Source organism: Catharus ustulatus, chromosome 4, assembly GCF_009819885.2.
Source record: "Catharus ustulatus isolate bCatUst1 chromosome 4, bCatUst1.pri.v2, whole genome shotgun sequence".
In the NCBI taxonomy this organism is placed as follows: domain Eukaryota; kingdom Metazoa; phylum Chordata; class Aves; order Passeriformes; family Turdidae; genus Catharus; species Catharus ustulatus.
The window spans coordinates 74,452,007-74,469,549 of record NC_046224.1 but is presented as its reverse complement, the minus strand read 5'-3'; the positions used below and the strand labels follow the sequence as shown (position 1 = coordinate 74,469,549).

The window sequence follows — 17,543 nt, the reverse complement described above, 5'->3', positions numbered from 1 at the left end:
AAGGAGGATGTTGTGGCTGTTCCATAGGCTCGTGTGTACAAACAGTACAGAGGGAAATCTGTGTGAGTGCTTCTATTAAAAAGCTCGCTTCTCAGAAATTAAATTCTGCTTCACGTGACATATCCTCGGCCTTGTGCTAGGAATTAATTTTTAAGCCACAGGAATAGCTGTGCTGAGCAGACTATTGATCTATCTCTGTTGGTCTGTCTCCTTGTGTAGTGAATCATGGCAGAACTGCTCAAGAGGACCTTCCTCACTCTGCACTTTTCCATCAGGCAGAGGAATGTCATAGTTGCTTGGCTTGGCGGCCACTTTGTGCCCTGAAGCATGAACTTTTAATTTCCAAGACAGCAATGTTGCAAAGGCTGAAAATTGCATTTGTTCAGGGTCCAGAACTAATTTAATTTGGCCCTGGGATGGTGCCCAAAACTTTTTCGTTAATCTCTTGGACCACAGACATTTATCAGGGTCCAAAGTGAAATGTACCACCGATAAAATCAAAAGGCCAAATCTTCAGATGAATACACTGAATGTTGGTCCATTGCCTTGGACAGAACTAAGCCAACTGATGCCAGCTGAGCTCTGTCCTGAAGATCCTAAATATAGTTGTTGAGATATTGAACCATAACCAACAGGATAGCTTTCTTTTTTTTTTTTTTTTTTTTCATTGTCCTGCTGTTCTCCCATCCCTCATTTTTCACATGAACTACAATGAGAATGTAGAGTCTGGTTTTCTGTTAGTGTCTGTGGCTAGGATGGGAAGAAATTAGTGTGCTGTAAAGTGCCAGCTTTAAAGGTGCCAGGCAAAATTATTTGTAGAGGCTACTGACACTTAGAGTGTGTAAGAGGCAGACAAGCAATTACAGTGAGACAGACAAAATGCTGTGTGTTCAACTCCTGGCATCAGCTGAAGCAACTGCTTTGCGTGCCAGAATCTTGTCTCGTGGAGACCCAAATCTTAAGATCAAGCTTTCACAAATATTAAAATTTAAACTGATGTTTAATACTTGTGAAAAGGTGGCTGCTAAAAGCATATGAAAAGCCCTACAGCAACGGTTATTTTTTAAAATATGAGCTATGCCATGTACGAGTTTTGCACATATATTTCAATCCATTTCTACAGAGGTGGGTTTTTTTTTCCTCCATGATCAAGATCTTCCTGGAAGACACAATAAAATAAATGTATATTCACAGTTAAAAATTCACACTAGAGTAGCCTTGCTGTTACAACAGCACTGAAGTTTGATTTACTATGACTTCACATCTACTTTACTTCCTGGCATTCTTTAATTGTGATTATGCTCATTGTGAATTTATACTCATCTTGATCCCACTACAATCACTTCTGGAATATGCATAAGAATATCTAAGAAAAGGAAGGATTTAAGTAAGTGCAAGTTATTTCAAACACTCCCTGGAAGAATGGTATTTGTCGGGGGAATTAATACATTTAAAGGAGCACAGAACACACCCATTAAAAGACTATCCCTTGCTTCTCTTTTAGTTCCTTACCCACCTCGAAACATTTCTGTTCAGATTGTACCAGTCAACAGAAACAACTGGGAGGAGCACAGCGGGAATTTTGCTGAAGAATCCTTCATGGGACCCCAAGAAATTATAAGGAAAGTGAGCCATCCTCCTGACAGCCTGGCTGAAATGCCGGCAGCAAACACATCTGCAGCCTGGCTGGATGAGCCCTCCAACAGCACCGAGTATGAAACCACCTCCCAACCATCCTGGTGGTCCAGCGAGGCCGAGTCATCCCAGGGGGAAGAGGAGTTTGTCAATGCAGTTTCCAGGGATGATGGAGGCAGTGATGCCAGCAGACCCACAGCCGAGCCCCCTCCCTTCCTTCCTGTGCAGATGGTGCTCACCTGGCTGCCCCCAAAGCCCCCGACTGCCTTTGATGGATTCCATATCAATATCCAAAGGGAAGGTAAAGCAGAGCCTTGTGCCCTTCTCTTCTATGATTCCATCGGTGGCTGTCTCCTCTACAAATTATTAATTATCTGTGCTTCAGAGGGCTTTGTTAGATCCCATGTATTTCTGGAGCAGCTTTTGCATTGAGCAGCATCTGCTTCTGGCTGGGCAACATAAAAATAAGGGAGGAGGAGTGAATGCAGTTTACTCTTTTGTTTTGTTTATTCCTTGCAGTTATCTTTAATTAAACAAGATTTATACTGTTGTACATATTGCCACACTGCTTGAATGCAGTCCTTTTGGATACCACTCAGTCCCACAGTTGAAACAAGATTAGCATTTCTGATGTAAATAATTCTCTTTTAAATTTCCATTAATCCACACTCTTTTTCCTCCCCCCAATTTAGAGAACGCCACAGAATCTTTGACAGTGAGTGAGGACACTCACAAATTTGTTGCTGAACTGAAAGAACCAGGAAAATATAAGTTGTCTGTAACAACATTTAGCTCCTCTGGCTCTTGTGAAGTTCGGGGAAGTCAATCAGCAAAAACACTTAGCTTTTACATCAGTAAGTATCTCATCAAACTCACCTTTTTCTCCCTGAGCAACCCAGCTGCAATGTACAATTTGACCACTGTGGCATTTCTGGCATCTGCAGATGGATCACAACGGTCTGGTCTTCTGGAATTCCCTGTGCCAGAGAAGGAAATAAAATACAAATAGGTTAATATATATTGCAACCTGCCTGGATGGACTTTGTTGTGCCATCTTGACAATCTTAAGAACTGAAAGCAAGTGAGGGGATGGAGTCATTATCAGTGTTCAGAAGTGGAATGAGTTTCCCTTTTGCACCTCTCACAGTGAGGATTTAATTCCAAGAATTAATTTGATGCTATAGAGAGCCTTGGAAATATTTAACTTCCTTACTCCAGGAGTATGCACTGTGTTAGGGATGAAGGGCAGCACAGGCTGGGAGTCTGGGAATTGCACAATTAAACACTGAACTCTGAAATTGCATGGTCTCTGAGAGAACACAGAGCAAATTACAGTAGATAAAGTGGTTTAGCCTGCTAAATTCAGAGGAGAAAAAGTAATTTATTATTTCCCTGTAGAATCCCAGAGTTTCTTAACAGGAGATTTAATAAAAGACAAAGTAGTAATACACTACTGTGTAAACTAATACCATGACTGACAATGAGATCAGCATGTGAGACTGGTGTTGGTGAATTCAGATCATTATCCCTCTAATGGCTGTGGTCACCTTTCCACCTTTTTCTGCAAAAGGAAATAGATATACCCTACAGAATGCCCTTAGAATGAGACAGGGAAATACCTGCAGCACTGCACAATTTTGCATGTGGAAAGATAATGCCTTCCTAAACCATGAATGTTGCAACAAGCCACAGTAGTCAAAGCAGGCAGAAAAAATCATATTAAAAGGAAATGTAGTCAAGTACTTCAGTATGTTATGAATAAAAATTGTGCCTTTGGTAGCTCATAGCATTTACAAATGCTAAGTATTTATACTGGAACTAATCATAATGCTGGATTGCATGTAGCAATTCCACTATAGCTTCCATTTTTTAACAGCTTTATAGTTGAAATAAACAATAATTGAAAAATATCCAGAAAACAGCACAAGAGAGTCTCTGCTGTTGTAATTTCACTGTATTCTGTTTTTCTTTAGGAGTAGTTAGACAGCTTCATTATATGATAAGCATTAATGTAGATAAAGGTAGCATTGCTATTAGTACTAAATGTTCCATTTTGCAAGGTGAAACATATTTTCATTAAGCCGTATTTAATGCAGTGTCTTCCAAGAAGTGTGCGAACTGTGGACCTGAGAGAAATGAGGACATGTTAATTCAAAGTATAGGGGTGTGGATGGCCACATTAAGGATGAACTTTAATCTCAGTGTGGATAGAGTTCTGAGGTGCTACAGGAAGGCAACATATTTTAGTTTTACGTGTAACGCACAAGATCCTTTGGTTTTTTGGGTTTTGTCAGTTAGTTTTGCAGGCTTTTACAACAAAATGAGATATGTATTTCTGGTAGAATGCCAGATTGGAGGGATGGATTCTTAGGTTGAAATTGCTTTTCCATTCCTCTTTCTGAGTCTGATCGAGTAGGCTTTATTTTAATGTGGGGACTACAACTCTGAGTCATGACATGAAACATCTCTGCTCTCTTAATGCCAATCTGAAACAGTTTCTGAATGGTGAGAGCTACATGTACATCCTCTGTCTCCAGAGAATAATCTGATGATCAAATTCCTCTTTTTTACTTGCGAGGTGCAAGTCTGAGGCTGTGAATAAATTTTGACTACAATGTCAATGTTGTCTTTTCCTTGTAATGCTTGGTTGGTGAATCATCCTGTCAAATTACTGGCTTAGGTTACATATTTTTGTCACATCTGGATAGCAGTCAAATTTTATAGGCTGATCTTAAACCACATTCTTGCTCTGACATTTGTTTTATTTTATCAATGAATGTAAATTAACGTTAGAGTTGCAGGGAGGAAGAATGTCAAGAAGAGAGAGGTCACAAAGGCTGCTTAAAAGGGACAAGAAAAACGGGCTATTTTCATGGAATATGAAATTTTGACCAAGTCTAGCTGAAGTTTATTTTCCAAACTGCTTTTTTTATCCATATTTGAAGCTGTGTACTCGACAAAGTGCTCCAAAAAGTCTGATGAATGATGAGATTCTTCACTGTGGTGACCTCTGTAAACTTGACTTTCATGCTTTGAGGCTGTGGTGTGCTTGGAGGGTGTGTTAGTATGTGGAGAGGCAAAAAAATCTGTGTGCTTATCCTTGAATATTGGTCAATGATCTGTACATTATTGGCTGTCAGTGCTTTTAAGCATTCCCTCGGAGCAGATCTGATCCTGCTGGGTGGTTTCTGGTAAGCAGCAGAGAGTACTGCAATCTCAATTTTCAGCCAGGCACATTTCTCCTGTCATGGGTTCTCAGGTGTTCCCGGCAGCTGCCACCTCTGCTGCCTCAGGGCTGTGGAGCTGGACACCAGCCATAAATCATGCCCTGAAAGAAGGGTGGTTTAACATTGGTCAATTTGTTTGCCTCAAATGGATGGAGTGGGTTGCTCACCTGTGCTTTTGGGCATGTCCCAGGCCCCACAGGTGAGTGGATAGAGGAGCTCACTGAGAAGCCCCAGCATGTGACTGTGACAGTGCTGAGCCCCACCACTGCCCTGACGTCCTGGACAGCATCACACGAGAGCAGTGGCAACAGCACCATCGTGTCTGTGCTCTCCCTCACCTGCCAGAAGCAAAAGGAAAGTCAAAGGCTTGAAAAACACTACTGCACTGAGGTAAGGAGAGGAGCTGGAGCATTTTCCAGTCCAGTAAAATATCCCTGTTTTAGAATCCCTGTGCCCCAGGGCTCTCAGGCTGCAGAGGACAGTGGCAGAGCTCCTGCATGCCAAAGGAAGGGACATGCTGTCACAGGGTGAAGAGTGGAGGGGAGAGCCCAGCAGCCAGGAATGAGAATGGGCAGTACACCTCAGGGTTGTTAACATGGTATTTCTGCTGCACTTGCTGTGCCTTCACCTAGGCATGCGCTGCCATGCATCTGTAATAGGTGCTCACATGTATTGTTATTATCAAAGCAGCATAAATTATTTCTTAGCTATCTCTCATTTGAATACAGAGCCTGACTGTAAATTTTCTGGAAATTTTGAGGTGATCAGAAGCCAGCTTTTCTTTTAATCCATAGAAAAATGTGTCATCACTGGGAAACAAATAGCAATTCTCCACCTGTGATTTTTATGTGCCAGTCCTTTAGCTTGTGGATGTGTTTATAATAATCAAGAGTCCTGAACCCCAAAACTTGACATTTTCTGTTATTTGAATCCCTTAATGACTCAGGGTTGAATGAAACCCTTAATAACCCCACATCAGACTCTGTGCCTATGATAGGTCAGTGCATGTGGCTTCAATTAGAAATATTTTAGCCCAGATCTCAGTAACCTCACCAAGATGCTAGTACAGCATTTTTCTGAGGGCCAGGACTTGTGTCTTGCTCCTTAAATGTGTGTGAGGGACGAGTCTTCAAAGGACTGCAGTGGCAGTGGAATGGAGGGGACTGCTGGCACTCCTGTAAATCATCTTCAACTTCGTGATCAGCCTTGCCAGTTAATTAGCACAGAGAATTTGTGACCCTTAAAGTGCCTTTTAAATTAATCTCTGTAGAAATTTTGAGTTTTCATTCAAGAAAAGTGTGAACTTAAATGTTTGGAAGTGTCTTCTCATGATAACTTGAGAGTTGGTTTTCAGAATCAGCTTGTTATCTTATTGTTACTTATATTTCTTAGAAGTGCTGTCATTTAAATGGGAAGCGAAGCACAGCTGGTGATTATAAACATGGATCACAAACATGTGCATTTATGATTTCCGTAAATACTACAGGGTTCATCTACAAACTCAAAAACAAGTACCTAAAGTTAATCTGTGAATAAACAAGATATCAGTAAAAGGAAATGTGTATTTACTGCAAGTAGGTTGAAAGGCCTAAATGCAGTTATTTGTTTCTTTCTGTGATTACATATATTTGCATCAAATTTTATCAACTTAATATACCTGGAATTGTTAATAGCTGTTGGTTTGACTTCTCCATGATGAGCTGAAAAGAGCAAAATTCAGTGCAGAGTTCCATCCCTTTGGCGCATGATTTAAAAGTGATTTCGCTTTCAGAGCAGCTGGTAAAGACAAATTCTCTTCCTCACTAAATCTGTGCTTGGCACTGATGCATTCATGTGCATTGGAACAGACCACCAGTGCAGAGGTGGCTGTGATACAGACTTTGGGAAGGTTGTGAAGAAAATATTAGTAGGAAATACCAGTCTGCAGCTCTAGAAAGATGTGTGAAGGCTTTTCCTCAAAGCTGCTCTGTGCATTTGCTGTTTGTGGAGTCTTCAGGAGATGAGCCTGTTGGATCAGACCAGGAATCAGGAATTCTGCCTCCAGCTCTGACTGAAACCTGGTGTGGCACAGCAGACATTTTAATGGTGATGTTTTCAAACTGAAAAGAAAAATCCCAGTGCCCCTTAGTTACAGTTTGTAGTGCTGTGGAGGGGAGGAGACAGAGAATATTTCCTCTCTGATTTCACTGTGGAGTCACTCCCAAAATGCTTCCCCAAAACTTTGCATTCAGCTCACAGAGCTGCATCAATGAGGGATGAAAAGCCTCAGGCTCTGTTTGAAAACACATGCTCTAAATCCTCCAGCCTGAATAACAGCACCTGAAAATGAATAATGTCACCTGAATATTTTAATAAACTTTGACAGTAGGAGAGAGTGGGTCTGCAGTGAGGTAGCTGACCTTATGCAGCTAGGCAAGTGCAATTTTCTGAGTCAGATCATTTGTGAAGTCAGTCCTGACCCCTTCCAGAGTTCTGCCACGTGGAGTTTAATGAATGAAGTTCTTGCTGCTGATGCCAATGTGTTTGGATTAATGTCTTTTGTAACTGGAGTCATTCAAGTACAATATTCTTTTATGAATCAAGTAAATGCTTCCTATCTGATGAGTTCCTCTCCTCCTAGGTGAATTCAAGCAGCAGCCTCATTGAAAATCTTGTTCCTGGTGCCCAGTACCAAGTTGTGGTTTACTTAAGGAAAGGACCATTGGTTGGACCTCCTTCTGATCCTGTCACATTTTCCATTGGTAACACCTGAACCTACTGACTGAAAAGCATTTATTTGTTTTTAGAAGTTTTGGGTAGTATGTTCATTAGGTCCTCCAGTATGTTCATTAGGTCAAGACTGTGCCTTGAGTTTAAGAGTGGATCTCAATGTTCTCTGCTTTGGGACTTGAAAATGAGAAGAGCTCTCTGACACTAACATTTTCAAGAATATGGTTTTAGGTCCAACAGGCACAGCTGCTGCCCCTGTACCTAAATTAGGATTCCACCAGGTACTATAAAGGCAGTCTCATTTAGGACAGCCTTCAGTAACTTTTAGCTTCAGTGTAATTTGTCTTGTTAAGATTACCGCTTAAACAAAATGTATTTAGGAGAGAGAGAGAAAAGAGAAAGAGATTCAGTGTACAGAGTTACATTTGCAGAGAAATATTCAACCTGTGTCACCCAGCTTCTCCTTTTGACAGAAAGCCTGCTCAGTGGACAGCAGGTGCCTGAAAGTTAGAGATCTTCCATATTTTCAATGCTTCTTCCTCTCTGTGATGCAAGGAAGAAAGTGAAACAGGAAAAAAATTATGTCATGTTAAATAAAAGCCAATTTGTGTGATTATGGTGAGAGCCTTTTCATTCTAGTCAGTCTCCTTATATTTTTTCATAAATTTGGTCTGAATGAAAAATTGTAAAATACGCAATATTTCAGGATTGGGAAAATTACTAAGTAAATATTTATATATATTTGAATGTTAAAATTTATATAATTGGTCAGTTTTTACAAATGCTTTTGATCTTCTTTCCTACTGTAATTCAAAAATATGAAAAATTCTACTTTTGTTTGCGAAAGTAAAATCATGTGTACCCAAAGTAGATAAGTTCCTTCCTTTTTTCCACTTTTGTAGGGCCTTACAACCAGAAATCATTACATTGCATAAACCTTAGAACCATTTTTTCTTACAAAACTGAAAATGGCAATCAGTTTCTAAATAGAACATCTCTCAATTTTCTTATTACAAAAGGACTGGTTTTATGCAGTAAAGCAAGAGTGGTATGAGTTTTCATTTCATGACAGGTTATTGAATATGATATTAAAATAATAGAACTGAAAACCAAATTGTTCTGTGAACCTACCAGTGGTAGCTTACAACAAATGAAACTCACATAAAATAAAATGCACTTTTAAAAGTGCATTTTATATTCCATACTCCCCATGTTTTTCCTAAGGCTTGTTTTCACAGGGTGAGCATTAGCAGCTTAGAAAAAGCAAAGCAAAGCTGTGGTAGATGATTTATAAAGGTAATGATAAAGGCTAACATGTGTTAACATGGACTAAGGTAATCTGGGTGCTGCTCTGGGTTCTGACCTGGTGTGCAATAGCTGGGGCTCTGCAATCCTGGCAAATATTAGCTCCGAGGCTTTATTTAAGTAGCCTCAGTGGAATCATGAAGAATAATTGCTTTCCAGACCATAGAGGTTGCAAAAGTTGACCCTTAGGTGACATTCTTCTTGGCTCTTTCTCAGTGTCACCATCTGTGAGGCAAGAATTGCAATACATGAAGAACCTCTGGGTTCCCCAGGGAAGGAGGGCTAGAGATGAAAACTGTGCTTTCTTACAGTGCTCTGGCTTTTGATGCCTTTGTTTTTGAGCATCTTGAAATACCTCCTAAGCACCCTGATTTTCAAAGCAGAATGGAGCCCTCGATTTATGAGAAAGCAAGCTGTGTACTTTATCTCAAGCTAAGCAGCCAACACTAAGTAGTCTGCAGCCACTTCTGGAAAAATAGTTTTAAACTGGAGAACAAATGCTTAAAAGATGGTTTCCATCTGCTTGTGACCAGGAAGTTCTTGGGGATTAAAGTAGTGAAAAAAAACAGAAATAGGTAGAATTTGATTAAGAAAAGGTTATCATTTCAAAATAAAGTGCAACTGATAACACATGCACATTACTAACCATAATTTCTGTTTTACAGTGCCCACTGGAATAAAGGATCTGACACTTTACCCTTTGGGACCTACTGCTGTGGTTCTGAGCTGGAACAGACCTTTCCTTGGGGTGTTCAGGAAATATGTGGTAGAAATGTTTTACTTCAACCCATCAACCATGACCTCGGAGTGGACAACCTACTATGAGATAGCAGCAACTGTCTCCTTGACTGCCTCTGTGGTAAAGTGACCATTCCTGCCTTGCTTTCCTGTGCCTGTGCGGCTCTGGCACCTTGTGACATTCCTTTCCCAGTCTTTTCCCCATGAATATGTAAATATGCCTTTAAGCTTGGCACTTTTTTCCCCAGCAAAGCAGAGAAAATGGCCAAGGGTGCTGGAGGCATTTTCTGTTCTAAAGTAACGCACTGCCAGCTGAACCATGCTAAATTTTTAGCAGAGCAATGAGACAGGAGATTAGTCTCTTTTGTTTTTTTCTTTGGTTGTTGTTCACCAAGTCCAGAGGCAGCTTCAGTTTGTGGGTCAGTTTGTCAGTCGAGGCTTTAAAAGTTCCATCATCTCCTCGGGGAGTGTAGTCCAAAGCCTTATCTACATAATTAATATTGATAGTATGGATTTGGGGCTTGCAAGCTGGTCTCACAGTGGGCCATGTGGAAGGCTTAGCTGTGGTTTTTGTGAAAAAAGCCTTCATGTTCCTGAAGCTGCAAAATCTTAGGCCAGGGTTTGAACTAGGTGAACGCTGGTCTCTATAAGAACACACTCACACATATATTCACAGGTGTTTTTGCAGATATAAAGTGAAATTTTCCTCCTCTTTCCCATGATTTCCTGGAGAAGTTGCAAAGATTTTATTCAGACTTTGCTGTAGTGTGAGACAGAAAGCAATTCCAGCTGAAATTAGTTGTTGAGGAAGTTGTGAGTATGCAAAAAGGATTGCAATAACTTCTGCTCGTGGTGAGAGCCACAGTGATTTACTGTAATTGATTTGCATAATACCGTTTGTGGAGTCATTTTGGCTCCAGCAGCTTTATTGTAATTGGGTATGTGACTATAAATCTAGCACATAAATCTCCAGGGAAATTAAAAACAAAAAATTACTTACCAAACTGGTAATTAATATCTTGTAATCATGACTCAGCACAAATAGATTAATAGCTGAGTGATCTAAGCCATCCAAGAAATAAAGCTATCATGCAGAGTTAATGTGGTTCTTTAAAAAAGGAGAGGTTGTCCCTTACTGTTGCAAATCCTGCTCAGGCAAGCCATGTTGGAATTCCTTCGTCTGCATTTCAATCTGAAATACAGCAGTGCTGTATCACAGCTAAAGTAAGTATTTCTTCAAGGATAATTTTAAAGATTAATCCTGAACTAGGAAAAGAATGTTCCCCTGTTCTTCTCTTGTGGCATTTAATGTCTGGTTAACTTTTGTTTGGGTTCTCCAGTGATGCTCCAGAATCCCACTGATCCCTGTGATCCTCTGACACCTCTGAGTGCTGTATTCTGAAGTAACAATGAGAAGAATCAAAAATCAGTGTCTCCAACAGCATGAAATAATCAAGTATTATTTCCTGGAGGGTTAACATTGATAGGAAGCTGTGGAACTGGGTTTACTCTTTTCACTCTCTTTAGTTGCTTCATTCATTTTGTGCTCTACAACTTACTTGGAAATTGTCAAAGCAATGTTGGTATTATCAGTATGACACCAGGGGTACATCAGAAGTCCAAGCATTTCAGGGTTTTGGTGTCCATGTGGATAGAGCTTCTTCCAAAAATCAAGAAAAAAACAGATCACACCACCTCTGTTTGCATTGCCTTATAGTGTCTGGAGAAAAAAGGCTACTGCAAACAACAGATATCTGTAAAAATAGCAATTTCTACATTGTTGAAGTTGTTAATTATTTTCAATTTGCTTTTATTTTGAATTTAAAAAATAACAGGCTTTTTATTCAAACATCAATATCTTAAATGTTCTGAGCTGTCAGTAGAAGAATTAGAATTTGAACTTAAATATTACACACAATACTATAATATAAAACATATTACTTTTTATACTTAATTTCTATCTCATTTATATTTACATATATAATTTATGTCTCACAAGTCATTTATGTTTCATTCCTATTTCATTTATAATAAATGATAATATAAAGTTAAATACAGTTGGAAAATTGAAAAAAAAAAAGGGTCTTTTAAAGTGGCAATATCTGAGACAAAAACATTGCTTCTCATTTATCCTCAAACCACATTTATGAATCAGAAAGAAACACCTATATTTTCCGGTTAAATATTTTTCCTTCATCACACTGGAATTGTGATGGAAGATTGCTCTGTGTGAATGGTTCTTACCATCCTGGAAATCCTCTGGGAGTCCCATGGTGGACAGAATCTGCCACCAGGTGCATGTGGACGAGCAGCAGAGCCATCACAACTGTTTGCTCCCCCTGCAGACTTTTTAATAAATTGAAAGGCCAAATGTCTGAGATGCTCAGAAGAAATGAGTGTGGGGTCTAGGATTATAAATACTCGAACACAGAATTCCTGTCTCGTGCTGGTGAGTTCTCTCCTGAGCTGCTCCTTGTGTTTTGTCCCTTTGCAGAGAATAGCCAACCTGCTGCCTGCTTGGTATTACAATTTCAGGGTCACCATGGTGACCTGGGGGGACCCAGAGCTGAGCTGTTGTGACAGCTCCACCGTCAGCTTCATCACAGGTAACCAGCTCAAAACACTCTGGGAGTGCTCAGAAACACTGGGGAAGTCTGACCTGGGTGCTGTGTTTTACCTACAGATAGCTGCAAGTTATTTATGTTAAATAACTATATTATTTACTAATTATATTTATATTTATCAGCTAAGTGGTGGGGAGCTCCTTCTTTTTCTTTCTTTTTTTTTTCTTTGTTTTGTTTGTTTGTTTATCCGGTTTGGTTTTGATATGGTTTTTCATTATTCTGTTTTTAAATCTCTGAGGACTGCTTTAAATGAACATATAAATGAAATTTTCCTGTGCCAAGCACAGTGCTTGATTGCTCTGTTGCAGTTCTCCACCAGCTAAGTGCATGGCTCCAGTGAGGGCCAGTGGTCCTGCTCAGCTTTTACCACACTATACATTTGAAACCATGGAGGAGTTCATAGGTAAATAAGTAAACCTGAATTCTTAGGTTTCTTAATATTATGAAACACTTTTTCATTTATCTGCAATATTTCCAAGGGATTTTCCCTCCTTTATCACCCTCCTAATAATCCCCAGGTCAGAGCAGGACACGTGCAGCACTGAGGTGAGTGAGATGATAAAACCACATGGATTTCCCTCCTCCATCTGGGACCAGCCATGGATTTAGCACACTATGGCATCTCTTGGCAGATTCTTTGGATTTAAATCTTCAGCATTTCTAACAGATCAGCCATAGAGGGAGCAGCATGAAAGAAACCCTGTTAGCACCGTGCCATGTGTTCCCAGCATCCAGGATGGTTAGGCCGAAGTCAGAGTTCTCCATTGAATCATTTTGCTATTAAGTGTCACTTTTTAGTTCCCCTTGCTGAGAAGTATGACTTGCTCTTCTTATCCATCTGTAGGAATCAAATTGCAAGGAAAATCAGAGCATAATGTCCCAGCCATTCACTCCAAAGCAGGCACTAGCCCAATCCCAAATTTTCTGTTTGGTGAGAGCTGAAGAAGTTCCTGAAAAAGTTTCTGAATAAGACCCATTTGAATGATGATTTATACAGAGTGTGCCCCAGAGAGCCAGGACAGAAAAGTCATCAGCAGTTAAAGTTGTATCTGCACTGAAGCCCACAGAAACCCTCCCATGCTGAGATACCTGATCCCAGGCTACTCTGCTGCCAAATGCTGGCACTTCTCCAGTGTGTCAGAAAAGCCTCCTGAAGGGTCTCTGGGGATATTTGTTGTCCTTTGGCATCAATCAGCTTTTCTGTTGCACTGTAAGGAAGCAATTTTCCAGCTGGTTGGTTGTTGTATGAGGGAAAAAATGTCTTTTCCAACTGATTTGGGTAGCAGGTTCAGAATTTTAGAGTGGAAGTGTTCCAGTGGGATACTCATTTCAGCATTGTATCTCCAGAAACCTGTAGCAGAAATGAGGAAGATTAAGGGTTTTCTAAAATATAATCTGTCATCAATACAATCTGGATCTCTGTATGATGGCAGGAAAGACTGCCACTGCTCTTAAATGAAAAATGGATCAATTTCTTAACTAGCAGATGCAGACAAAATCACAAATGGGTGAATCTCTAAATATCATCCATTTGTGATTGGCAAAACCTCTCTTAGAGAAGGTAATCTGGTGTTTAATTCACATATCCCACTGGAATGTTGTATCAATGGTTAATTTCTCTTATTATCAAGAGTTTATACCGTGTGTTTCTGATCTGAATTTTTCTGGTTTTAATACCCAGTCCAAACTATTTGTTGCACTTTTATCTTACTGACTGAAGAGACACAAAGGCTTTTTTTTTTTTTTTTGGTCTCTATTACTCCCACTTACAGGTGTTTTCCCATGTTAGTTTTTTCCCCACTCTGCCTCCCTAATTTTTACTGTCTTTACTAAAGTACCTAAAAAGCAAAAGTGTACAGTAGTTTCACGAATACAAGCCGCACGGATTATAAGCCACACCCCCGGTGCCTCGACAATGTTGCTGTCTTTGTCAACAGATAAGCCGCACCCCGAATATTAGCCGCACTTTCGTTCGTCGCGAGAATCCGTGCGCAGCTTTCACAAATTGGCCAATTAGTAAGAGGATCGCGGCATAGCGGGCTTTACTGGCTCGGGGCGGGGCCAGGCAGGCTCGGCCCGCTCATGGTTGCCGACGGGGCCGGGTGGCCCAGCTCAGCGCCACGGCTCGGCGGGGCTGGCCGGGTGGTGCTGCCGCCGCCGCCGGGCTCGCTGGCCCCCCTCTCCCGTCAGCACCGCCCCGCTGCCGCGTTCGCTCGCCCGGCTGGCAGGGCTGCCGCCGCCGGGCTCGCCGCCCGCCCCGCTGCCGCTTTCGCTCGCCCCGCGCCGCGCCTCGCGAGCGCCGCGCCTCGCGAGCGCCGCGCCCGCCCCGCGGCGCTTTCGCGGCTCGCGGTTCGCGGCTCGCGGCTCGCGGCTCGCGGTTCGCGGTTCGCGGCTCGCGGCTCGCGGCGGCGCTTTCGCGGCTCGCGGCGGCGCTTTCGCGGCTCGCGGTTCGCGGCTCGCGGCGGCGCTTTCGCGGCTCGCGGTTCGCGGCTCGCGGCGGCGCTTTCGCGGCTCGCGGTTCGCGGCTCGCGGCGGCGCTTTCGCGGCTCGCGGTTCGCGGCTCGCGGCGGCGCTTTCGCGGCTCGCGGTTCGCGGCTCGCGGCGGCGCTTTCGCGGCTCGCGGCTCGCGGCTCGCGGCTCGCGGTTCGCGGCTCGCGGCTCGCGGCTCGCGGCGGCGCTTTCGCGAGCGGCGGCGCTTTCGCTCGCCCCGCCGGCAGGGCTGCCGCCGCCGCCACCACGCTCGCCGGCCGCCCCCTCCCGTCTGCACCGCCGCCGCGTTTCCTCGCCCTGGCCGGCACTGCAGGCCCCCGCACCGCCGGGCTCCCCCACGCTGCTGGCCCCGATTATGCTGGGCTTCCCCCGCTGCCAGGCAGCCCCACCCGCCGGCCTTCCTGCTTCTGCCATGCTCCCCTGCACTGCTAGCCCCAGTTCTCCCGGGCTCCCCCGCCCTGCTGGCTCAGGCTCTGCCGCCCGCCCCCGACACTGCTGGCCCCGCCTCTGCCAGGCTTTCCCACCTCTGCCGGGGCCGGCCGGGCTCCAGCTTGGCTTGGGGCTGCCGCGGGCTCTCACTTCCGTGTTGGCAGCTTTTAGAATTTTGTTAATAGATTAGCCGCCCCGGAATATTAGCTGCACTTCCGGGTTTCCACCAAAATTTTGGTCAAATTGGTGCGGCTTGTATTCGTGAAATTACTGTAATACCAGCCTGCTAAATACTCCTATAGAGGCACAATCAAGCTCCCTATTCAAGGCTCTCCTGTGTGTGCATCTAAATGATTGCATTTCTGCATCATGACACTGGAGGTCTACGTTGATTTACTTCTCTTTTATGACTCCTAACAGAATTTATCATTCCTTGTCTACATTCTATTTTCCAACAGATTCAACTTCACACCTGGCACTTGGAAATTCATTTTGTTTGAGCAGACCCAGCACTGGGACAACATTTCAAAGCTCAGCCCTGTCCAAATCCAGCCCTCCTCTTCCAGTTGTCATGTTACTTGCATGGTTCATCAATGCTGGTTGGGACTTTTTTTAGGGTGTTGAGGAAAATGCTGAATAGCAATTAGGTATTAAAATCACACTGTGCTTTTAAGTGAAGGGTCCTAACAAAGCAAGCTGATTTGGTCAAATTGCAAGCACTTATCAATAGATAGTCAGCACTGATTGTGAGCATTAAATGCACTCCTGTCCTCTGATTGCCTCATTACTTGCAATCTCTTCAACTTTGTCCAGGAGCTGCACTCAGGCTGGCTTGTGAGGATTGTCACTTTGTCATGTCTGCAGGTTTGAAATGTTTGTCCCCAGTAGGTGCTGCCTTTTCACCGCTTTCAATTACCAGGGAACACTGAGAGTTCTTCCTCACCCTCACCCTCTCTCCTCCCAGAGAGGGAGCAGAATGTTTTATAGAGCACTTGCTCCCTTTCTATGCAATTTTGAGCAATGCCACATCCCCTGCAGAGGTTGCCAGGAATTAAAAGAAGCAAACAAAAAAAAAAGCCCACCAAAAAGCCCTAAATTAAAAAAAAAAAAAAAAAAAAAAAAAAAACAGAAACAAAAAACTGGAGTGGAGGTTTTGTAGGCTTGCAGTACACCATCTGTCAGCTCTTCTGTGTATACCTGGAGTGCCAACCTCCACACCTGGAGCATCAGCTTGAGTTTCAAGAGCAGAGTAAAAGGATCAGCTGGGAGTTTGAGGGTGCAGCTTGCAGAAAGCTGAGGGCAGACACTTCCTCATTCAGGATCCTGCTGCTCCTGTGGAGGCTGTATTGAACTGCAGGACTTGGCACGATAAGATGTCCCCAGGAGCACGGGAGGGATTTGGGGGATCCAAGAGACTTATCAGGAGTAGCATTTGTCCTCTCAGCTCCTGCAGCAGCAGTTGCATGCTGTTGTTTTACTCAGGGAGAGATTGTGGTGCTGCCAGTGTTGCTGTGGTGACTAATGAGTTTTTAATGCCACCTGCTGTAAACAGCTGGATTTGAAACAACCATGAGCAAAGGCTCTTTAGACCACCAGCATCTGCTTATGGCAATGAGGATGCTTTTCTCTTTGGAGAAGCAGAAGCAGTGAGAAGGAATGGCTTGGTGTTGATGACTGCCGCCACATGTGCTGCCTGTTGGTCCTGTGGGTGCTTCCAGCTGTGGCTTTGGACCAGGTCAGCAGCAGGGTGGGACATCCCACAGCCTCTCTGTGCTCCCCAGAACCATGTGCTAGGGGAGTGGGTCACACCAGCCCTGCCCTTTGGTCTCGTTTGGCATCTCCTGGACATTCACTGCCATGAAAGCACACCATAAGGTGCAGGGGGAAATCATTGTTTGTGTATGAAATTCATGTCAGTCATAGCCTTAAACTGCAAGGAATGCACAATCCATACACAGGGATGGACTGGGAACTTTAAAAATTAAAAGAAACATTGCTTTAAGGATTTTTTACTAAACCTGATCTCCTCTCCTCAACAGCATAAAAGGACATTTTCAAGATTAATTTGGGGGAATAGTCTTACTAAATATTTCTAAATGGCTCTAAATTGTTTGTGCATTGCATTTGCTGCTTTCCTCAGCAATTACTTCAGTAAATCTGCTCCCTAACAAACGTCTCAGTGCCAGAGTTGAAGGAACCTTCGTGAAAGCAGCAGTGACATCTTGTGGTCCCTTCCAAGAGACCCGAGCTCGAGGCCGTCCTGCCTTCCCTGTCACAAATTCCCTGTCACAGCTGTGCTGGCATCCAGGGCTCTGCTCCTCTGACCTGCCTCAGCACCAACTCACTGCTCACAGCAGGGTTTGTGCAGAGCAGGACCAGGCAGTTC

The 17,543-nt window shown here is 43.1% G+C and overlaps 1 protein-coding gene across 2 annotated transcripts in view; it reads left to right on the top strand.

The window, feature by feature from the left end:
* The window catches only part of PTPRO (protein tyrosine phosphatase receptor type O), a 141,444-nt gene that overhangs the window by 89,875 nt on the left and 34,026 nt on the right, over positions 1 to 17,543 (top strand). For both annotated transcript variants that reach the window (XM_033057443.2, XM_033057444.2), the window contains exons 5-10: positions 1,505 to 1,936; positions 2,328 to 2,489; positions 5,053 to 5,252; positions 7,483 to 7,603; positions 9,542 to 9,735; positions 12,109 to 12,220. In XM_033057443.2, the coding sequence (XP_032913334.1) occupies positions 1,505 to 1,936; positions 2,328 to 2,489; positions 5,053 to 5,252; positions 7,483 to 7,603; positions 9,542 to 9,735; positions 12,109 to 12,220 (1,221 nt within the window). The remainder of the gene's footprint in view (positions 1 to 1,504; positions 1,937 to 2,327; positions 2,490 to 5,052; positions 5,253 to 7,482; positions 7,604 to 9,541; positions 9,736 to 12,108; positions 12,221 to 17,543) is intronic.